General features: G+C 40.7%; 2 protein-coding genes across 8 annotated transcripts in view; both read right to left on the reverse strand.

The window, feature by feature from the left end:
* Positions 1-213: 213 nt before the first annotated feature.
* On the reverse strand, positions 214-10,228 carry gfi1ab (growth factor independent 1A transcription repressor b). Of its 2 annotated transcripts, none has more exons than XM_060919832.1 (6): positions 10,043-10,228; positions 5,289-5,480; positions 3,255-3,625; positions 2,916-3,053; positions 2,645-2,810; positions 214-1,901 (listed from the first exon to the last, which is right to left on the reverse strand). In XM_060919832.1, the coding sequence occupies exons 1-6, from the start codon at positions 10,197-10,199 to the stop codon at positions 1,723-1,725; spliced, it is 1,203 nt and encodes a 400-aa protein (XP_060775815.1). In that variant the 5' UTR covers positions 10,200-10,228; the 3' UTR covers positions 214-1,722. The 2 variants fall into 2 exon arrangements, with proteins under 2 accessions (XP_060775815.1, XP_060775816.1); XM_060919833.1 differs by lacking the exon at positions 10,043-10,228 and adding an exon at positions 5,955-6,266.
* A 10,529-nt stretch (positions 10,229-20,757) lies between these two features.
* Positions 20,758-25,145, reverse strand: part of evi5b (ecotropic viral integration site 5b) — a 183,098-nt gene continuing 178,710 nt past the window's right edge. For all 6 annotated transcript variants that reach the window (XM_060919831.1, XM_060919827.1, XM_060919826.1 and 3 more), the window contains one exon: positions 20,758-24,625. In XM_060919831.1, coding sequence (XP_060775814.1) covers positions 24,359-24,625 — 267 coding nt within the window. In that variant the 3' untranslated portion in view covers positions 20,758-24,358. The remainder of the gene's footprint in view (positions 24,626-25,145) is intronic.

The raw sequence follows: 25,145 nt of genomic DNA on the forward strand, positions 1-25,145 counted from the left end.
AATAAGCTTAATAGGTTTATTGCAGGGGAGATGTGTGGTCGAGCCTGTGCAAACGTATAAAAAATTAATAATAATAATAATAATAATAATAATAATAATAATAATAGCCCCATTATTATTATTATTATTATTATTATTATTATTATTATTTAATAATAATAATAATAATAATAATAATAATAATAATAATAATAATAATTTTAGCCCTATTATTATTATTATTATTATAATAAACGGAGAGCACAAACACGTTTGGGTAGGCGAACTGAAAGAGTGGAAAAATATTTGTGAAGTCAACAAATCAGTCAAGGTTTATATAAAGCATAAACAGTGTTGGTTGTGATTAAATCTCGTGCTTGGTGTAGTGCGTGTTTTGGCAGCAGAGCAGCAGCGTGGCGTCTCTGTGAGCGGCGCTGATTTCCTGCAGCTCAGCTGATGTTGCCTCTGATAGCTGTGTCCTTTCCCATAGCCGTTACTAACTGTACTGCCTCCCGGACTGTTTTGGTGATAATATTTTGGGTTTGGGGAAACACCGCCCTCATACTGCAGAACTGGTTTGGGTAAAGCACTGCTGGCATGGACTCGGGCCTACAAATGAACACTGGAGGGTTAAATTCAGTGCAGGAGGTATTCATTCACAGTGGCAGCTGTTACGTCCATCTCAGTCCACACTGGAGATTTTGCTGTGCATCTCCAAATCCTGCCAGACCTGTTGGATGACTTCTGACTCAGTTTAGGCTCCGCAAAGCACAAACAGCATTTTGGAAACATTAAAATCATGGAAATCTCTTTAGCCTACACTATAAACATTTGTTTAGGAAACCCCTGCCAGCTTTTCGGCCCAAAATACAAAAATTTCCAGTGTTGAATTAACACCTACATTCTTAGAAATAGGCTACAGGTACCAAACTGTATTTTTCTTTGTCATGGCATGGTCATCAGATGTCATAATTTGTACCTTTACTATACATCTTTCACCTGGAAACATGAATATGGTTATCCATCCATCCATTATCTGTAGCTGCTTATCCTGTTTTACCGGGTCGCAGGCAAGCTGGAGCCTATCCCAGCTGACTATGGGTGAGAGGCGGGGTACACCCTGGACAAATTGCCAGGTCATTGCAGGAATATGGTTATTTTTATCCATCCATCCATCCATCCATTATCTGTAGCCACTTATCCTGTACAGGGTCGCAGGCAAACTGGAGCCTATCCCAGCTGACTATGGGTGAGAGGTGGGGTACACCCTAGATAAGTTGCCAGGTCACCGCAGGAAAATTGTTATTATTATTATTATTATTATTAATTTAAGGTGCAGAATTTTGGACCCCTGATATACCTTTAAAGATTTATTCTAAAACCTAATAACACATTAAATCTATGAAAGACATATCCTTGATGGTATCATCCCAGTCACAAAGTGGTCAACATCCAGTTTGGTACCTTTATTTCTGAGAGTGTACCTAGGCTGCATGGACACACACACTCTGTTTAGGGTTAAAAGGAGCTCAGTCAAAATTGTTGTAAATGGACGAAAACTAAAGGGTTTGAATAACCTCCTGCTAGTGTGGTCATGTTAATTGCAGGCTCCATACAGTTTCTGTTAATTGAGCATTTCAGCCTACTTTAATTCAACCCTGGAGACTTCACCAGGACGGAGGCCAGCACTGAGAGACTGTCCGGAGATATTGACTGAAAATTTTGTAGAAACAGATTCATTCCTCATTTCAGTCCATGTTGCGTCTCTTTGTGTCTCCTCAAGTCCACTTTGCGCTGGAAGCCTTTTCCACACAAGTCACAGCCAAAAGGTTTAAACCCAGTGTGCTTTCGACTGTGTGTGATCAAATTTGAACTCTGACTGAACGCTTTGCCACATACTTGACATTTGTGAGGCTTTTCCCCTGTAAAACAGAAGAAATAAATGTCAGCTCTTGATTTGACACCTCAAACCTACACATTTTGTATCATGTTATAATGTTGGGCTGATTGACAAGTTTCATGCTTCTCAATCTGTAGTAATTCATGCAATTTGTATAAAAATTAACAAAGATTAAATCTAAGGTCAGGGGCAGGGTTGTTGTTCTTACAGTTTTAAAGAATTTATTCATATGATTTTCTACAAAATCCATGAGATCACTGAGATTTGTGAGATCAGGTATAAAAGGTACATGCATGGCCAACCATGAAAACAATCCCACTAGAATATAGCAATACTGTTTATAGACTAATAACAAAACTGATCTGGGGTGGGTTTCCCAAAAGCCTCTGAACGTTAAGAGCATCTTAACTAGGAGAGATAGTGTTCATTGTGCTGCTCGCGCTATCATTTAATGATTGTGCTGCGATGCTTTTGGGAAACTCAGGCCTGATATGATGAACAAACATCTAATGAACAACTGCTGACTACTTTTTATTGGCAAGTTATTCTGTGTAACATTTTACAGATGGTGCATATTCAGTCATGCACCCCACCAATCAGACTACAGCACAAGGTCTGGATAACGTTCCGCGACATTTATTTATTTGTTTGTTTGTTTACAATATTCAGGAAAACACTATATAGCACAGCAAACTATGTCATGCTTGTTTGTTTGAATTCAGTGAACTAATTTATTTGAAAGGTAACACTCTGTGATAAACTCACCTGTGTGAATAAATGTGTGCTTCTTCATGTCTGATTTCTGATGAAACCTCTTGCCGCAGTACTGGCACGGGTAAGGCCTCGTATCAGAGTGGATGAGAAGGTGTGTGGACAGAGTAGAGGATCTTTTGAAAGTTTTCCCACAAATTTTACAATCAAAACTTCTCTCCTGTGAAGATGACGACAGGTAATGTTTAAAAAAAAAACTGAACAGTTAAATCTTTGGACCTTCTTGCTATGAGTGGCAGATTTTGATTAATTGAACTTTGTTTACCTGAGAATGAACAGATCTGTGCTGTTCCAGGCTGACTGCATGTCCAAAAGTTTTCCCACAAATGTCACAGGCGAAGGGTCTCGTTCCACTATGGGACCTCCGGACATGAACTTCTAGTCCATGTGGAGTGGAGAACACCTGTGTTGCAGAAAGAGACAGTTTGTTCAGCACACCCAATATACCACCTGAGGTATTTGCCGCACATACTGTATAAGCTAGTGTTTCCTAAAGAGCTCAGGGACTCTTTATATAAGCTTGGATGGAGCAAATAGAGTTGGATAACTGCTTCAAGTTACTCCAGTCTATGAAACAGTAAACAGTAAAGTTGTGTGCTGTTACCTTGCTGCATTTGATGCACTTGAAGGCTCCATTCAACACGAGGCGAGCGCATAACCCGGCTGTGTCCGTTTTCATCTCAGGTCTATGAACTTCCCTGTCTACATACAGTCCAGAGGCAGCAGCTGGTCGCTCAAATAGGTTTGTAGCCGACTCATAATTGCCATAAAAACTTGTGCTGGATCCCCTTTCACCAAAAAGAGAAGGTCCAATCATTCTTTCTCCATAATAACTGAGGGAAGGATGATGGTGATTAAAGTTCTGATGGACCAGCTGTCTCATCTCAGAGCCTGAATAACTGTTGCTCCATGGCTCGAAGGGCATCACAAATGGCTGGGTTTCATCAACACTGGGTGAAAATGACTTTTCAGAGTCTGTCAAGGAAAAAAAGGAGTCAATATTTCCTCAGTTTGGAAGTATGTTGTATACTATATACTATATATACATACACATACATTTTAAGGCCACTATGTTAAGTAGGAGATCATGTTAAGTTAAAAAAGTAATAAAAATCCCTCAGTAGCATTTTCTACTTGATGTACAGCTTCCACAATGTTCAAATATTTTTAAAAATATATATTTAAAAGTGCTAAAACATCAATTTTCACTTTTTGTCACCACTTACCCCTTAGCACTTTCAGGAAAGCGTAGGATAAAGTACCCTAAAGGTACTTTAGAAAAAAGATATACACTAAATTTACAAAAAGTGTACTGTTGCAGTGACGGGCTGGTACCCTTTAGGGTACCAGCCCGTCACTGCAACAGTACATTTTTTTTGTAAATTTAGTGTATATCTTTTTTCTAAAGATGCATATAGGCCTAGTGTGTCTTTATAGCTTTAGTCTAAAAGGTAATTCCAGTCCAAATATGTAGCTTAAATCATTTTAAAAGGCACAATAATATCCACATTTCGAGGTGAAAGACACATAATGAAGGTACTAAAGATAGCAACGAGGAAAGGTACAGTTTATACGAAAGGGTATGATATACAGATACACTTATTATATATATATATTTACATTACTTTTCAATAATAATAATAATAATAATAATAATAATAATAATCACATCAACTACAGTTTTCAGATGTCTAATTGGACACAAATAGATCTGAAAGTGTTAATTCAACATTGGAGAGTTTGCTGTGCACAACAACAACAACAACAATAATAATAATAATAATAATAATAATAATAATAATAACAGCTCAGCTGGGATAGGCTCCAGCTTGCCTGCGACCCTGTAGAACAGGATAAAGCGGCTAGAGATAATGAGATGAGATGAGACAATAATATCCACATTTCGAGGTGAAAGACACATAATGAAGGTACTGTACTAAAGATAGCGACGAGGAAAGGTACAGTTTATATGAAAGGGTATGATATACACATACACTTATTATATATATATATATATATATATATATATATATTTTTTTTTTTTTTTCAATAATAATAATAATAATCACAGCATTATTATTATTATTATTATTATTATTATTATTATTATTGAAAAGTACACAACAACAACAATAATAATAATAATAATAATAATAATAATAATAATAGTCAGCTGGGATAGGCTCCAGCTTGCCTGCGACCCTGTAGAACAGGATAAAGCGGCTACAGATAATGAGATGAGATGAGAATAATAATAATCATAGCAAAACCTGAATTAACACCTACAGTTTTCAGATGTCTAATTGGACACAAATAGATTCTGAAAGTGTTAATTCAACATTGGAGAGTTTGCTGTGCACAACAACAACAACAACAACAACAACAATAATAGCATTCCCTAGTTGGTGTGCTGTCAAATACCCCAAAGTTCAATGGTGAAAAACAATTTCAAGTCGCTAAAATGTGACACTTCCAGGTTCACTTCCCTTTACTTTATAATCTTCTCTACTCTACAGCAGGTTATAAAGTCAATGTGCGCGCAAACCACATTCGTTCAGTGATATTAGAGCGGCTAACATGAAACCTCCTAACAGTAACAGGACAGTGCGGTGCGGGTCGGGTCGGGTCGGATCGGTACCTGGTGATGCAGAGGGTGATGGAGGCCTCCAGCTGTCCTCATAGTCTGAAGAGCGATCACACACACTGCTGCTGCTGCAGCTGAGCCGAGAGCGCGAGGACACGCCGGTGGAGTCCGCGAGTGCGAGCACTTCCGCTGCCTCTGCGCTCTCCACATCCACCTCCACCTCCCCCCCTTCTGCACTCTTACCGTCTGCGATATTACACACACCATCAATTAAAAAATGCACGCACAAAAATACCCTTTAAACAGAACCTGGAGGGAGGTGAGATCTTATAGAGCAAATTCGAGTTCAGGGGCAGCTGCAGGGGGAAACCCTCAACCTGCCTCGGATCGAATCTAGAGCTCTACAGGGGTCATAAACTCTTAAACATGTTCATAACCTTTACAAAACAACATTTAAAAATATATTTTTTTAAAGAACAAAAAGAAAGAGAAACAAAATCATTTAAATCAACAACATCGCCCATAAATTAAAGAGTTTAGAAAATGAACCAAATTAACCTTGAACTGATTAATGTTTATACATCACATAAAAACAACTTACATCATACACATTTATCATTCGTCATACAGCCTAACTATCTACATGCGTTGTAGCAATAGATCCCATTTTATTATTATTATTATTATTATTATTATTATTATTATCTTGAAATAAATTACCTGAGTAGATATGAGCTAAAATCGTGTCCAGTCTGTTGCAGTTGTCCTCTAAACTCCTCGGCTGGTGATAGCTGTGAGCTTTTTTGCTCTTCACCAAGAAAGACCGAGGCATTTTCTTTTCTCTTTACTCTCTTCTGTTCCCTACAAGTTAACAAAACAAAACACAGCAAGTGATGGTCAGTCGGTCTAAAAGTCTGACTGAAGGCCGTGAAGGGAATCAGCTCTCTGTAGGGCTATAAGGCAGCCTGAGGGAGAACTGCGCATGCGCAACTCCGTTCCCCGTCTGCCAGGTGTTGCAGGCAGACAGGTGCTTTAAATGAAAGCCAACCATAAGGGATCCTGTGGCTTTTTTTTTTTTGAAGAGGAGGATGAGGAGGAGGATGAAGGGTCCGCCGGTGTATAAATGAACACGAGCACTCGTCCCCATAGGGAATTAGGAGCAGAGCAATCAGGATTAAATGATCCACTGGCTTTATCAATGTGATACTCGATCTGAAGCAGCCGCACAAGAGGAGAGGAAATGCTGAGAGACGGGTTACATACAATTCTGTTCCATCATCACAAATTCAGTGCCGGCTTACAGTTTTAAGTTTAATCATATAAATTAAAAAAAAAGCCTATAAGGGTGGACTCATCTGTGCACAAATGCCTATCAGTTTTGTGTTTGTGTAAGTACAACTACATTCTCAGAAAGAAACTGAATTGTTTTTGTCGCCTCAAGTGCATACGCTTTGTACCTTTGTAGTATCCTGAGTATATTTTACCTAAAGAGGTCCCTGTAGTGTAGGGGACCTTGGAAGCTTTACTCTGGAACTCTTTTTAAAATAGATTTAAAAATAATTTAATGACTTCGCTGAAACCCTTTTAAAGGCAGGCGGTTATATCTACATTATATTGGAAAGGTACATTTAAGTGTTTTTTTTTAAATATTATTATTTTTACTATATTAATGAATGTAATTAGAAGTAATGTGCAGTCTATCCACCCCTAATACATTGTATTTGTCATATCAGTCTTAATATACTGCAATTTAAATATTTTCCTGATAGAAATATCCTGGCAGACAGACAGGCCTATTGTCTGACTACTTAGTCGTTAAAAATAAATGATGATTTAAAAAAAAATGTATTTATTGTGCGTAAAAGTTATTATCGATAACTAATTATAACTTGTCCGTGAAAATATGTAAAGATTAAAACACACACACACACACACACACACACACACACACACACACACACACACACACACACACACACGTACGTTTCGGGACTTTAGGGGCCCCGTATTTACTGCAGAAACCTTAAAAACAAAAACAAAAACCTGCATCGAGACTTAATTAAAGAAAATGTGCAAACGTGCAACAAAATCTGACTGAATTAATGCGCAATTCTCTGCGTTTATTGTTTATAGTCTGGTGTTTTCCTGTCTGGTGTGATCTGATTTTATGCAAAATAAAATCAGCAAAAGATTGCTGATGCACACACACACACACACACACACCACGGCTGCTCTTGCACTGCACCGCCCTCTCGAGTTTCACGCCTGCTTCTTTTTTTTTCCGCGAGCACGTGCAGGTGGAACAGAGACGCCTTGTTCTCTCTGAGTGCAGCAGAATCGAGACGCCGGTGATCTGCTGTCGTGAATCCCCCACCCCAGCATCCCCCCATCATCCCCCTACATCCTCCAGCCAAGAGGAACAGAACCCCGCATTGAGTCCGCAAAGCAGACGGACCCCAGGTACCCAGCTGATGCGCACGCGCTCTCTCATCTGCCCCAAGGCGGCTCGTACCACTGGCCCCCTGAAGCCCCTCATCACCTTCTGCCTTTGGTTTCAGTGAAGCCTCTTAAAATTCAGCTTTGTAGCATAGTATTTAATATATTGTCTCGAGTGGTTATGGGTTCAACCAGTGATTTATTGAACCCACAGTTGTTTTGGAGACTAAAACACTGAAAGGAAAAATTAGATTCTATGAATGATGATTCATTTCACACTGTGTGGATATATATATACTTGCAGTATATATATATACTTTGCAATATAATGCAAAGTATATTTTTAAATTATAATCATCTGGATGTCCAAATATTATATATATATACACTACCGTTCAAAAGTTTGGGGTCACCCAGACAATTTTGTGTTTTCCATGAAAAGTCACACTTTTATTTCCCACCATAAGTTGTAAAATGAATAGAAAATATAGTCAAGACATTTGTCTGGCCATTTTGAGCATTTAATCGACCCCACAAATGTGATGTTCCAGAAACTCAATCTGCTCAAAGGAAGGTCAGTTTTATAGCTTCTCTAAAGAGCTCAACTGTTTTCAGCTGTGCCAACATGATTGTACAAGGGTTTTCTAATCATCCATTAGCCTTCTGAGGCAATGAGCAAACACATTGTACCATTAGAACACTGGAGTGAGAGTTGCTGGAAATGGGCCTCTATACACCTATGGAGATATTGCACCAAAAACCAGACATTTAGTAGAATTTATTTACCACATTAGCAATGTACAGAGTGTATTTCTGATTAGTTTAAAGTGATCTTCATTGAAAAGAACAGTGCTTTTCTTTCAAAAATAAGGACATTTCAAAGTGACCCCAAACTTTTGAACGGTAGTATATATCTCTCATCTCATTATCTGTAGCCGCTTTATCCTGTTCTACAGGGTCACAGGCAAGCTGGAGCCTATCCCAGCTGACTACGGGCGAAAGGCGGGGTACACCCTGGACAAGTCGCCAGGTCATCACAGGGCTGACACATAGACACAGACAACCATTCACACTCACACCTACGGTCAATTTAGAGTCACCAGTTAACCTAACCTGCATGTCTTTGGACTGTGGGGGAAACCGGAGCACCCGGAGGAAACCCGCACGGACACGGGGAGAACATGCAAACTCCGCACAGAAAGGCCCTTGCCGGCCACGGGGCTCGAACCCGGACCTTCTTGCTGTGAGGCGACAGCGCTAATCACTACACCACTGTGCCGCCCCATATTTTATATATATATATATATATATATATATATATATATATAAAATTGGTGGTTTGCATGAGGCAAATAATTTTTTGAGTCATCCAAACCACCACTGGAACGCGCACAGAGACCCAGACTATTGATTCAGACTAAAACACTGTGATGGTGACAGAGGCCTCGAACTTTCAGCCCACTCCGACAATACGCTAACGCTATCTCTGCGACTTTATCAGCGCACCATGCTGAGCTAAAGTAAAAAATCTGAGATATTTAATCTCAAACTTCAATCTTGGAGCTTGCAGAGCGGTTTTTAGATTGTGGATTTGGAAATGTCTCACCATCACGGTGCAGGAAATCAAAGCGCAATGTGCTCTCCGGTGATTAGACACACAGACGCGCGCGCAACCGCAGGGCATCCGGACCCGGTCGTGCGCACAGTTTACTAATTCAACATTTTAATTTCTGCAACAGGAACAAAACACATGTTTAGTTCAAAACCTGCCATCACATCTCGTACAGAAGTTCAGAGTTTTATTGATCGTCACTTTTCCCTTTTCGTGTTACATGTGTGACTGTTCCTCTAAAGCAACACTCTCGACAAGTTTTTTTATTTATTTTATTTTATATAGAACTCTACTCACTGTGTAACCTAAGTAAGAGTTAGAAGCTTGACTGGAGTGAATACAGACAAATCTTTTCATGCGCACCATCTAGGAACGCTCATAAACTACAAGAACAGAGAGACTGTTTTTCTAGATAATAATAATAATAATAATAATAATAATAATAATAATAATAATAATAACAACAACACATATGTAGCACACAAGTGGAGCTTCACCTGCTGCAGCGTCTTCCATACACGTCATATTTCTCTTTCTTATATACATTTTAACAAAATTGTATCTTTTTTGTTGTTTTAAGTGCAGGTGCATAAAGACAGGTGAGTTCATCTAAACGCGAACTTTGAATCGAGTTGTGATTTATTGATCTCGAAGCTTTGATTGCAATGCAGATATTAGCGCTCTCTCTCTCTCTCTCTCTCTCTCACTCACTCACTCTCTCTCACACACACACACACACACACACAGAGAGCATGCTTACCTGTGGCCCCGTGTGTTGTGTGATCCTGAAGCCTGGGCTGTGCCTCTGAAGCCGGTGCTGTGTCTCTACACCTCCGCCATGCCGGCGGCCTCTGCTTCACTCTGAGCTGTGAGAGAAAACACAACTTCCTGAAAACGTTATTTGTAACACGTTTCATTTTTGCGGCTCAGTGTTGCAGTCGTCATGACAACAGCACTCTTAAAAAAAGGAACGTTATCGTTATTTCTGGCAGAGATTTGATCTCGACATTCAAACCACGAGAAACTGAGTGCACTGGAGATCAAACTGTAAAGCTAGACCTGGAAATAATAAAACAGCTCAGTGAAAGTAGCCTAGCTCTAATAAATCTCCACATGCAACGCCATTTCATAATTTAAAGAATACAGACAAGCAGAGCATTTTTGAAAGATTTTCCACTAGGAGACCAACTGGTCTGGGCAATACAATCACAGACCCCAGAGTCCATGCGGCTGCACCGCTGCGGCGGATTCTGTGATGCAAAGTGGGTCACCAATCACCATACAGGTGACTACACAGCTATCAAGAGCAATTACCAAGCACAAATGTTATGTCAAAGACGCTCAAAGTTACACAGTAATGACATCGGAGTCTGACATCAGCCATCTCAGTAACCACATTTTAGTTTTGTTTTTCTTAACCAACATGATCTTGTGTGTATATCTTATAACATAGATCTTCGTTTTCCTTGTTAAATGTATACTTACATGGTACTTGGTTAATTAATTGCAACTGATTGAACCAAATGATAAGACATAACTTGGTTTAAAATTTGGTCTCCCAGTGAAGCTGGTTTGGCATTGACTAGGAGACCAAATCTGGCCACTAGGAGACCATTAACTATGTTAAAAAATGCTCTGCACAAGACTTGAAAATGATGTCAAAACAAGCCAGTTTTAACTCAATAACTCAATAACTTGGGCTCAGTCTTACAGAAGCCTGTTTCCATCTCCATAATAATGAAATAACAATGAGAGGGGTTCTTATAATAATGACAATACCTCAAAACAATGAGATAATTTTCTCATAATTATTGCATGATAACAATTATGAAATCATATGAGATCATAATAATGAGATCCGATCTCAAAATGACCATGTCTCTGACTTCGAGATAGGCCTATTAAGTTCTAAGAAAATGTTCTCAATATGATCAAATAGCAAGTTATTATTATTATTATTATGAAACAAGACATTATGACATACGCTCACTGGCTACTTTATTAGGAACACCCATTCACCTGCTGTTTTATGCAGTTTTCTGATCTCATTATCTGTAGCCACTTTATCCTGTTTTACAAGGTCGCAGGCAAGCTGGAGCCTATCCCAACTGACTACGGGCGAAAGGCAGGGTACACCCTGGACAAGTCGCCAGGTCATCACAGGGCTGACACATAGACACGCACAACCATTCACACCTACGGTCAATTTAGAGTCACCAGTTAACCTAACCTGCATGTCTTTGGACTGTAGGGGAAACCGGAGCACCCGGAGAAAACCCACATGGACACGGGAAGAACATGAAAACTCCACACAGAAAGGCCCTCGCCGGCCACAGGGCTCGAACCCGGACCTTCTTGCTGTGAGGCGACAGCGCTAACCACTACACCACCATGCTGCCCCGCTTCAGTTAATGTTCACTTTAAACATCAGAATGGGAAAAATTGTGATCTCTGTGGCATGGGTGTTGGTGCCAGATGGGCTGGTTTGACTATTTCAGAAACTGCTGATCTCCTGGGGTTTTCACACACAACAGTCTCTAGAGTTTACACAGAATGGTGCGAAAAACAAACAAACAAACAAAAAAAAACATTGAGTGAGCGACAGGTCTGTGGGTGGAAACAAATGCCTTGTTGATGAGAGGTCAGAGGAAAATGGTCAGATTGGTTGGAGCTGCCAGGAAGGATATAGCAACTCGTAGCAAGTCTTTACAACTGTGGTGAGCAGAAAAGCATCTCAGCATGCAACAGCAGAAGACCACGTTGGGTTCCACTCCTGCAGCCAAAAACAGGAACCTTAGAATCAAGAACAAGTTCCTATTAAAGTGGCCAGTGAGTGTATCTCATAATTATGATACTACAAAGTCATTATTATACATTCTCATTATTATGATATACAATGTGACTTCACTTTTTCAAGTGGCGGAAAGAGGCTTCCATCTTGTGTAGAGCGGCGGCTACAATTATCGACAGTCCATAATTATTGACACCTTTTCAGATTTACCAATAAAAAACAATTTTACAAAGGTGAGTTTCAGTTACAACAGTTATTACTGGTTAATTAATCAACCGGAAGACACCCCCCTTCCCCCCTCGCCCTTTGATCTTGTTATCTGATGACAGCTTGTTACCTGAGATGGAATTTTTTTTTTTTTTTGCATGATCAGCAGGTTGAGGAAAACCCAGACGTTATCATTGCAGGTAAGCATGGTGGAAAGATCATGGACATGTTTTTACTTATTGTCAATAATGCCTTTGAGAATGACAGCAGTAGCCAGACTACAAACATGGACACTCAGAACTACAACTCCCAAAGAGCACAGCGCCGCCGCCCCGTCACTGACCTATTAACATCAGCTGTCGTTCATTCCACTAATCACGCTACTTAAGCTCCTCACTCACACACCTTCAGTGCAAAGTATCATTCTGTGTTTCTCCCGTTCATACCAAGCCTTTTATTCTCTGCCTACTGCTCATATTTCTGACCCTTGCTTTATCTCTTTGTTTATGCTACCTGTCTTGTCTCCATTGCTCTGCTGACTGATCAACCGACCCTTGCCTGCTCCCCAACTACACTTTCTGTCTCACAATTTGGCTTTGTTACCGGTTTGCACCCCGGTCTCCCCTGCATATACATCCGTAAGTGCCTGCACTCTGACAGGATACTTCACCCATAATGGATGTAGCAGAAGAGGCGAAGCAAACTGCATTGAACGCTCAAGGACGACTTCTAGGAGAACATCAACAGATGCTTGCAGACCTCAACACCCGAATGGCGCAGCTCACAACTGTGATGTCGCAGGCCCTCCTAGCACGTCCAGAGGCTTCTCCCAGTCCTGCCTTACAACTTCCCATTCCGGAGAAATATGCCAGGAATGCTCTCGCTTGTAAGAGGTTCTTACTTCAGTGCTCCATGTACTTCTCCACTATGCCTCATCTTTCTGACGAACACAAGATCGCTAAATTTCTGTCTTTCCTCACTGGCAAGGCGTTACAATGGGTGAGTGCCGTTTGGAAAAATGGCGGTGAGCACATGACTTCGTATGAACAGTTCCTCAAGTTGTTCAAGAGAGTGTTCGACCACAAACCCGAGGGAATCGAAGTTGGCAAAAGTTTGCTCACTATCTCTCAGGGATCTCAAGGAGTTGCTGAGTATGCTCTGGACTTTAGAATGCTAGTGCCAGCCAGTGGATGGAATGATCCAGCACTAAAAGCTGTGTTTCACCAAGGTCTTCATCCTGAAATTCTCAGTGGACTGGCATGTAGAGATGAATATTTAATGCTGGACTCCCTCAGTGACCTAGCTATAAGACTGCACTGGTCCAGATGAAAGCCCAGCCCACTTGGTGAGTCCGGTGAGAAAATTCAATATGCAATCCTTTTAAAGTTCCAGTGTTGTTAAAACTGGCATCCTCCACACGTTTTGTCTGCTTTTGTTGACTCAGGGGCAGAGGGGAACTTCATCAACAGCATGATCATCCAGAAGTTTGACCTGCCCACAACCCCTCTGCAAAGTCCACTCAGCATCAGAACCATCAATGGGGGACCGATAGGTGATGGTCTTGTCACTGCTCGTACTGCTCCCATTCATATTCAGATGGGGGCACTTCACTCGGAACCCATCTTCCTCTATGTGACCACAACCGTTAACCACAACCTCATTCTTGGTTACCCCTGGTTGCAGCTTCATGATCCTCTTATTTCTTGGCAGAATAAAGAAATTCTCCAATGGTCTGACACCTGCTCTCAGAATTGTCTCTCATGTCCCCACCTCAGTTGAGAGTCCACAGCTGGATTCCAGGGAGAGTGTTCCTGAGTGCTATCTGGACTTGAAAGAAGTTTTTAAGCAAGGGGAAGGCCTGTGGGCTACCACCACACCGACCTTATGACTGTGCCATAGATCTACTACCTGGTATGTCACCTCCATGTGGTCGCATCTATCCCTTGTCTCAGAAGGAACACTCTGCCATGGAAGAATATATCCAAGAGGCCCTTAAACAGGGTTACAGCTGTCCTTCAAAGTTTCCTGTGTCAGCCGGCTTCTTCTTTGTGGAGAAACAGGGCAGTGGTCTCTGGCCATGCATCGACAATAGAGGATTAAATCAAGTCTCAGTCAAGTATCCCTATCCTCTTCTTCTTGTTCCCTCAGCACTGCAACAACTCCAATCTGCCAAGATATTCTCAAAGCTCGACCTACACAGTGCCTACAACCTTATCAGCATGGGCGTAGCGGACGCAGGGGACATGTCCCCCGCACTTCCCGTATTTGTGCCCTCTGTCCCCCGCACTTTTTACAGCCATTACAACCACTCAATTCATTTTTAACATGTGGAAACGCGTTTTTCCGAGCCGCCTCTAAACTCATCATGAGCAGGCGGAGCTAAGGTGGCAAACAAACACCGCTGTCGTGTGTGACCAGAGACGCTTTAGAAAATATTGTATGAGTATCTTTGGTATGATTCAGATATGGGCAGCGCTTCTGTATGTTCAGCAAACCAGCCAAGAGGCTAAAGACTTTAGACAGTTCTTTCCAAACAAACCGTGTAAGTTGAGTAATGCTGTTGAATGTAGATAATGTTTAGCTAAAAGATGACGAATAGATGTCAATTTAGTTAGTTAAGCTAGCTAGCTAACTTAGAGGCGGTAGTAACTAGTTACATTTACTCCGTTACATTTACTTGAGTAACTTTTTGGATAAATTGTACTCTTAAGAGTTGTTTTGTTGCAAAATACGTTTTACTTTTACTTGAGTAATGTTATTCTAAAGTAACAATACTCTTACTTGAGTAACGTTACTATTTTGGCTACTCTAAGATTACTCACTTCTGGGTAGAAAATAAGAATATAAATGTATTTGTGTTCCTTTGACTGTTATTTTTGTAAAGATTTAATTTATTTTTGTGGTAGTTAAAGTTTAAAGTACATGAATTTGCTGATTATTATTACTGTATTCCTAATTCTATTTCAAAATGTTGCTTTCCACATATTATTTTAATCTTTATTGCCACAATAGAAAGAGCAGGGTGAGAGAGGAGACAGTGGACCAGAGGCCAACAGGGATGATTATGCAGGGTCACAGGTGAGAAGAGAATATAACTAGCTACGTCACTACTACTATTCTTAATTCTCATCTCATCTCTCATCTCATTATCTCTAGCCGCTTTATCCTGTTCTACAGGGTCGCAGGCAAGCTGGAGCCTATCCCAGCTGACTACGGGCGAAAGGTGGGGTACACCCTGGACAAGTCGCCAGGTCATCACAGGGCTGACACATAGACACAGACAACCATTCACACTCACATTCACACCTACGGTCAATTTAGAGTCACCAGTTAACCTAACCTGCATGTCTTTGGACTGTGGGGGAAACCGGAGCACCCGGAGGAAACCCACACGGACACGGGGAGAACATGCAAACTCCGCACAGAAAGGCCCTTGCCGGCCACGGGGCTCGAACCCAGGACCTTCTTGCTGTGAGGCGACAGCGCTAACCACTACACCACCGTGCCGCCCTATTCTTAATTCTATTTATAAATTTTACTTTATAGATTTATAGAGTTTGACTTTAGATTTTGATAGTATATCATTTTAAAGAACTAAAGTCGGTTCCCTGGTGCTGTGCTGTTTGTGGTTCTTTAGCTGCTAAGGAGAGGTGCAATTGAATGCGAGAGGATGATAAATCACTCAATAGACCTCTGAACAATTTGTCCCCCTCACTTCTAAAATGATGGCTACGCCCCTGCTTATCAGAATAAAGAAGGGTGATGAATGGAAGACCGCCTTCAGCACAACCGTCGGCCATTTTGAGTACAGGCTAATGCCCTATGGCCTTTCTTTGGCACCTAGTGTGTTCCAGTGTCTAATCAATGACGTACTAAGGGACATGGTAGACAAATTCATGATTGCCTATACTGACGATATTTTAATCTACTCTCCCAACGAAAAGAGCCACCTGGAACATGTCTGAGCTGTCCTCCAGCACCTGCTGGCCAACCATCTCAACATGAAGGCAGAGAAATGTGAATTCCATCAGTGATGTATCTCCTTCTTGGGCTATATCATCAGTTAAGAAGGAGTCAGCATGGATTGTGCCAAGGTGTCTGCCATCACGTCCTGGCCAGCACCCACATCTGTTAAGGATCTTCAGCGCTTCTTAGACTTTACCAACTTTTATCACCGTTTCATTAAAGGCTTCAGCACAATTTTCGCTCCTCTGACAGCCCTGCTCAAGAAGGGACGCCTTCGGTGGAACCCCTCGGCAGAAGAAGCATTCAACTGACTCAAGCACACTTTCACCTCCGCTCCAGTTCTGTAGCACCCTGACCCAGCCAAGCCATTCATGGTAGAGGTGTATGCATCTGATACTGGGGTAGGAGGAATCTTATCTCAGCGCTTCAGTGAGAAACACAAGCTCCACCCAGTGGCTTTCTTCTCTAGAAAACTCACCTCTGCAGAGAGAAATTATGACATTGGGAACAGAGAATTACTTGCTATCAAACTAGCCATTGAGGAATGGAGACACTGGCTGGAGGGAGCCATGCATCTCTTCATGATTCTGACAGATCATAAGAACCTCAAATATCTTAAAAAAGCAAAGAGATTAAATCCACGTCAAGTCAGATGGGCACTTTTCTTCACTCGTTTCAATTTTACTATCTCGTTCTGCCCCGGTTCAAAGAACATCAAGGCAGATGCCCTATCCCATATCTTCAACTCGTTACATCAAGATTCCATCACTCACTCCATTCTTCCATCCAACTCCTTTGTCCAATCTATCAGCTGGGACCTGGACCAAGAAATAAAGAACTCCCAACCACAGACAAGCCCTATCCATCTTCCGCCAGGCCTTCTTTATGTCCCGAAACATCTCCAAGGTCGACTCGTCACTTGCACATCTCCCGCCACGGGACATCCTGGCAGCCAATGAACACATCAAATGCTCAAGAACAAGTACTGGTAGGAGAATATGCTCACAGAAATTAACCAGTTCATCACCTCCTGCTCCAAGTGTGCCCAAGCAAAAGTTCACAGAACCCCTCCTGCTGGCAAACTGTGTCCACTCCTGATACCTCAAAGACCCTGGTCCCACCTAGCCATTGACTTCATTACAGACCTCCCCCCCAAGGCAACACCACCATCATGGTATCAATTGGCAGGTTCTCCAAAGTACTAAAACTCCTCCCATTACCCGGCATCCCTCCAGCTTTCCAAACAGCAGAATTATTATTCCAACAGGTATTCAGGTACTATGGCATCCCAGAGGACATAGTCAGTGACCGGGGCCCCCAGTTCATCTCACAGTTTTGGTCTTGCTTCATGGAATGATTAGGGGTGTCAGTAAGTCTCACATCGGGTTATCACCCACAATCCAATGGTCAAGTGGAACAGGGCAACCAAGAAATCGGATGTTTTTTGAGAATCTTCTGTATGAGGAACCAGGGGGACTGGTCTCAATTCACACCTAACTAACTCAACTAACACCTTTTCAGTGCATACTCAGCTACCAGCCGCCCCTATTTCCTTGGGATGACGCACCAATACAAGCAGCTGAGGACTGGTTTTCCCATAGCCAAGCAATATGGCAGGAGGTACACCAACGCGTTGAAACCGTTAATGCCAAGTATAAAGAATATGCAGACAAACATAGGGGTGACAATCCAGATTTCTCTCCTGGCGACAGGGTATGGGTGTCCACAAGGAACCTCAGGGAACCCAATACCTGTCGAAAACTACAGCCATGGTACATCGGACCATTCAAGGTACTTTGGCACATCAACGATGTATCATACAGACTAGAACTTCCCCCTCACAGCAGGATATCCCCCATGTTCCATGTTTGCAGTCTGAAACCTGCCATTCTGGGCCCTTTTGCCGAGAACACCCCGGTCCAAAAATACCCAGCACTCAACCGAGAAGGTGAACCCATCTACCAGGTGAACAGAATACTTGATTCGAGACGCAGAAGTTATCAAGTTGAATACCTGGTAGACTGGGAGGGCTATGGACCTGAGGAACAAAACTGGGTGGGAGCCAAGGACATTCTGGACCTTTTGCTGAAACAGGAGTTTCATGCAAAACACCCTGACAAACCTGCACCTAGAGGTAGAGGGTGCCCCAGGAAAAATCTAGCTCCCAGAGGGAGCTCCTCGGGGGGGTCCTGTCAGTAATGTCATTGAGAACGACAGCACTAGCCAGACAAACATGGACACTCAGAACTACAACTCCCAAAGAGCACAGTGCCCCCTGTCACTGGCCTATTAACATCAGCTGTCGTTCCTTCCACTAATCACCAGTCACACTACTTAAGCTCCTCACTCACACACCTTCAGTGCAACGTATCATTGTGTTTCTCCAGTTCATACCAAGCCTTTCATTCTCTGCCTGCCTCTTATATTCCTGACCCTCCATTGCTCTGTTGACTGATTGACCGACCCTTGCCTGCTCCCTGACTACGCTTTCTGTCTCATGATTTGGCTTTACCAGTTTGCACCCCGCTCTCTCCTGCGCATACATCCATAAGTGCCTGCACTCTGACATTTATCAACTTCACCAATATTTCATGATATCCTTGTCGAAACCTACTTTGTTTCTTGCTCTTTCATTTAACAGTCGCCATTTAATATCTAAACGCACGTTTGAGAAGTAACGTGAGGTGTTGATGATAATGATCACTTTCACTGGTGCCCACCATTGGGCAGCACGGTGGTGTAGTGGTTAGCACGGTCGCCTCACGACAAGAAGGTTCTGGGTTTGAACCCAGCGGCCGGCAAGGGCCTTTCTGTGTGGAGTTTGCATGTTCTCCCCATGTCTGCGTGGGTTTCCCCCACAATCCAAGGACATGCGGTTAGGTTAATATGGGACGGGTGCCCTTGAGCGAGGCACCGAACTCCCAACTGCTCCCTGGGCGCTGTTAGCATGGCTGCCCACTGCTCTGGGTATGTGTGTGTGTGCGCGCTCATTGCTCACGTGTGCGTGCATGTGTGTGTTCACTGCTTCAGATGGGTTAAATGCAGAGAGGAAATTTCACAAATGTGTGATGAATAAAGTTGTGCTTTCTTTCTTTGATTATAGACACCCTGTGGAATTAAGTGACATTTACAACTGTTATGTATCAATCTTTGTATAACATTGTTGATTATAGAGTATTTTGGAATCCTATTGCAATAAATAGAATTAGACCAGAATGAAATTCCTAGTATATAAAAAAAATTACATGCTTGAAATATTCAGATTTTTCTATTCCATTCAGATTTTTTTTGCAGTTTGTTGTAAATATCTACCACATATTACATCATCAGTAGACATTTTATATTTTGGTTCGAGGAATGACGTGACCTTTGACCTGGAATTTCATGGGGTTACAATGTCAATTGCCTGTTGACATTTATTGGTAAACTACAAAACTAGAAATTAATATAAACAACGAATGATTAACAAAATGTGATCTATGAAAGTACTTAAAGTGGGTAGAAAGTGGAACAAAAAGATTTTCTGACATAGGTTAAACATTATCAGTTCATTTGTTTACAAACATTAGAATTACTTCCTCGTTTACGTAAGCACCGACACCCATATATTTACATAAAAGATATTTTCTACTAAATAGGTCTATGTAAAACTAAATTTAAATAAAAACTGTTTTGTTAATACCACATACCGATTATTTTTTTTTAAATTATAATCATCTTGATGTCGATAATTGTGGAACAGTGTCACGTGATCTGATACGCCAGGTAATCAAGAATCAACTTTTTTTTTCCCCCAGTGGAAGTTTGAGTAATTAATCATACGCAATTTACTTAGTGAAAGTCTTTTCTATGGCCAGAAGATGGTTATGGTGTCGATAATTGTAGCCGCTGCTTTAGTATGACTTGATAAAGAACCTACTGTTAGTATTCAAGTGGAGTCAAATCACAGGTTTATATTAATGCAATCCTTTTAATACTTAAGGTTTCTATAGTTACAGCTCATTCTCAAGGACTTCCATGGTTGTCTTATTAACTTACGAGAGTGAAAATAGGGAACAACTCTTTATTGCCACTATAAGGTTTGTTATAACAGGAACTAATTTGTCTCATGGACATTCTAGAACCTTAAACTCTACCCCACATCACACCACCCTTTTGAAGATTTATTTTCCAACAGTGCGACAGTCAATTCCATTCATTCATGTCATAATTTCTGACATAACAGCAGCTCTGACAGAAGTTCCAGCTGCAAGACAGATCACAGTTTTACATTAATGTGCTCACTCTGTCATTCTTTCTATAGTAACAATTGTATGGCAGACACTCCACATAATCTAAAAATAAATGGATTTTAAATTTATTTCACAAAGAAAAATGTAAAATTGTTAGTGAAGCTGTCTATAAGAAGATTATGTTTATGTAACATACAGAAGTAGACTTCAGTGTCAGTACTTTGTAAAAGCTGTGATGTTTCCCGACAGAGGAAAGGCTTCAGGACAGAAGACTGTGGATTATTGCTAACATGACCAGCTGCATTTTATTTGTTTTATTAACTCCAAGAAAAAGGCAAGGAAACGGTCATTCATAGCTGCTATAATGCAAGTGATGACTTGTTTCTCGGATGTTCCACATTAAATGTTAAAACTTCATTAACAAATTCTACAAATGGTACAAAATGCCATTATTTAACAAATAAATATACATTTTTTTGCAATTGTCGGCAAGTTGCTGTGGTGGTAGAAGATTAAACCATTTTGGGACACACTATTATAGGAAAATAATCAACTTCGGGGTGGTAATAACATCATACTACCCTGTCACTGATTATTTTCCTGTAACAGCGTTTCCCAGTGTGCTTTACTTGTTACACAAGGCATCGCTAAAATGATCTTTATTTGAAAATGTTAACAGAAAATGTTATATAGGGTTATTATTTCTTTAACAATAATGAACAATGCTTATTATGTGTAACATTCTTGATAGTGGAAAATGTTTCCATGACAGTGCGTTGGGACACTAACAAAATTCTTAAAGCCATGTGCAATAAAAAGTTTGATTGTGGCACCTTTCTTTGCAACAATGCGATATTTCATTTTAAATACAGGACCAGTCAAAAGTTTGGACACCCCTACTCATAAGTTTTTCTACATTTTGACCATTTTCTATAGTATCGAACAATACTGAAGAAATCAAAATGATGAAATAACATATGGAACAAAAATAGGATTATGTGGTAAACAAAACACGGTTCGTATTTGAGATTCTTCAAATTCGCCACCGTTTATCTTGACGACGCTTTGTACGCTATTGGCAGTATCTTAACAACCAGCTTCATGAGGTCGTCACCTGGAATGCTTTTCAATTAACTGGTGTACCTCGTCAAAAGTTAATTACTGCAATTTCTTGGCTTCTTAATGCGTTTGAGATCAAATAAACGGTAAACAATAAAAATACAGTAAATAGCTCTATTCCACAACTGTAATAATCCATATTATGTCAAAAAACGCTCAACTAAGTAAAGAGAAACGACATCCATCATTACTTTAAGACACGAAGTGACTTTTATTGAGTAAAAATAAAGAAAAACATTTAATTAGGTGGTGTCCAAACTTTTCACTGTAGGTTCATCACGAATTTAAGATTCAGAACTTGGCCATTCAAGCACATTTTGTACACTGTTCAGCCTACTTTTGTTCACCTAAAAAAAAAAAAAAAAGGCATTTGTTTCACTTTTAGACAGATGTATTCCTTGAAGGTTTAAATGCCTGTACAGTATCATAAGTATTTGAATAACATGGACCACCCAGCCGAAACATGACTCATTTCATAATCTTCATATTAGCAGCTGGGTATTCTCCTAAACAGTTGTTCTCAAGGTTATGGGTTATTGGTTCATTCTGCTGTCAGGGTGAAAGCCATAAGCAACTGATAGACATTACGAGACACTACAGGATTAGATTAGAATGATAGCGATCATTAATTCCTATGGAATTGTCAAACACCATTGTGGTTTGATTTATTTATCCATCATTGTTTACTTTAGGATTAGATGTATTGGATTAGATTGTGTATTCAGCCAATTTGGATTAGCGACTTGGAAACCATAGAGCATTTTTACATACTGAAAAAAGGTGTCGTCGCAGAAACCACTTCTACAAATTATTTCAGAACTCATTTTCCAGTTTCATACAGGTGTACTGTAATGGGTTACTGGGTATCTTTAACACTGTAAAAAAAATTTTGCAATAAACTGTTGGGACTAGTACAACCTGTCATAATACAGACATAAAAGGCTTGCCAGAATCATGTTTATTGCATGACGAAGAAAAAAAAAATAAAAATCCCACTAGTGTAAGTAGTGATGTGAGAACTCACCACATGCAGGATAAACATTTGCAGAATCTTTGTTTTTACAACTATATCAAAAGCACAACAGGTCTTGAGAACCAAAATGCAAGGGTTGTAACTCGCTAAAGCAAAGTGCTATAAGAAGGCAGTCAGGTTTAGAATGGGTATGGTGTGGATTGGTAATTTAAATAAAAATAAAAATTAAAAAACACAAAAACAAACCAAAAAAAAAAAAACAGAACAACAATCCATGATGGACATTAGTGTTATGGCAGGAGCATGGAAATCTGATTTACTTCTTCACCCAGAGTAGCAGCAGAACAATTTCTAAGATGAACAGAAAACACTGTACAGCAAAACAGCCATACGGTAACTGGGTGGCACTTCATTATACAGGACGCTAGTCTATTTTATCCTGGCTGGGAAAAACAGTTTTATCAGAACTAAAAAGGTTTAAAAGTTCCATATCCACACTTGAGAATTTCATTGTACACAACCAATATGAAAACAGGCCATGGTCAGAAACTGAGGGCGTGTAACAAAAACCACACCGTGCATTTGATTAACTGATGGTCAATCCAGCATTAATTACGAGCATCTTTAATGCAGTGCTAGATCCAAAACGACCATCAGTGTCAGCATCCAGTACTTCTGGAACTCGCTGTATGTTCTGTGCAAACATATGTGCTGAACATGAATGAGGTGTCAATAACAGAAATACTCCTATGATGACTTTAGAGTCTTCTGCTTGGTTTGTATTTGCCTTTTGTGAAACTGCTCTAAAATGTGGTACATGCGCTTTTCAAACATGCTTAAAAAAACATTGATGATGAAAACGATAATTTCTTTCCAGGCAACTGAACAATAACTTGTCATATTTTGATAATAAGAACCATGTTATAAATCAGGAGTTGGATACAGTACAGTGAGAACATAGAAGTAAGCACGGGGTTGCATTCAATCGTTTCCCAAAAGCAGTGATTAAGTCCCTTTTTACTGAAGTGTACACTGTACATCCAGGATATGAAACTCATTACATACATACTTTCAAGTCAAAAAGGAGATTTAAAAAAAAAAAAAAAGCAAACAAAAAAAACCCATGTACATATATATACACACACACACACAGATGTGACATCTTTGACAAGCTGCTTTTACATAAAGTCAAAGGTAATTAGATATACCGCATGCTATGTTTAAAAAAAAAAAAAAGTTTTTGTTGCAGATATGACACTAATTCGTTTTTATTTGCAGGCTTGTTTTATGTTCATCTGAACAATAGTGTTCCTAAACCTTTAATGTTTCCCCTCAACGTGACCGACACCCACGATTGCACACCGTGGGATTTTGATTATTCTTTAAAAAATAAAAAAATAAAAATTAGAAGAATGAAGCGTTATCATAAAATACTATACCGCACAAGTCGGTTCATCTCTGGTAGAGTGACGTGTGATGAAAAATCTGTGTATTCTTAGAGACTTTCAGTATTTACTCCTGTCCAGTGTGGCTTTAAAAAGCACAACAAGCCACTGACTTTCTTGCCAAAATTCAAAGGCAAGTTCCAATATAAACATCTGGCTCATTTTGGCAAAAACAAAATGGAGAAGGCAGATGTGAATCAAAATCCCGATTCCTGGTTTGTAAAGAAGATTTCAGAATTTCTACTTGCACAGAAGCAGATGGCAGTTTCAGATCTGGATGCAGCTATGAACTCTCAGGCACGACTTCTCCGCAGGTTGCAGTCTGGTGTGTTGGTATCGATGGTCACACAGTGGTGCTCTTGCTGGTGGAAGGCACCATGAGCCTCAGACTCTCTCCGTCCTCATCGGCTTCGCTGTCCGTGTCTCCCAGCTGGGGGTGGAGTTTGATGCGGCCGCCACCTTGAAGGGGGGTTACGTTAAGCGGTGGCTTCACGCCGTCTTCATCCGAGGACTGGTACGACTCGTCGTCCCCTCCGTAGTGATTGACGATGTGGATCCTATCAAAATTGGTGCGGTCGGGTAAGCCCCTCTGCCCTTTTAAACAGCGGACCTGTAAAACAAACCGTACACACACAGTGGGTCACTGGAGGACAGAAAAATCTTCATGCAAAACATGTACGTAAACACTAGGATGCACTTTTCTCACGAGTGTGTTGAGGTGGGAAATATATTGAGCATGCATGTCATCCCAAACACAATTTCTAACATAAAACTTTCTCCAAAAAGCCTCTGTTTTAGTTGGTCTAAGTGATGTGCTGTATAACTTCAGGGCTGTGTACATAACCACTGTTCACTGAAGGAGGGGAATGAGCGGCTACGTTCACACTGCAGGCTGAAGTGACTCAAATCCGATCTTTTCGCCCATATGTGACCTGTATCCGATCTTTTATTGACAATATGAACGACACAGATCCGATTTTTTCAGATCCGACCCAGGCCGTTTGGATATGTGGTCCTAATTCCGATCCCTATCCGCTCTTTTCATATGCGACTTCAGTCTGAACCGCCAGGTTGCATTCATCCGACTTACACGTCATCAACAAGCCACAAACGTCACTATTCTGCGCTGA

Source organism: Neoarius graeffei, chromosome 4 (genome assembly GCF_027579695.1).
Source record: "Neoarius graeffei isolate fNeoGra1 chromosome 4, fNeoGra1.pri, whole genome shotgun sequence".
NCBI classification, from domain to species: Eukaryota; Metazoa; Chordata; class Actinopteri; order Siluriformes; family Ariidae; genus Neoarius; species Neoarius graeffei.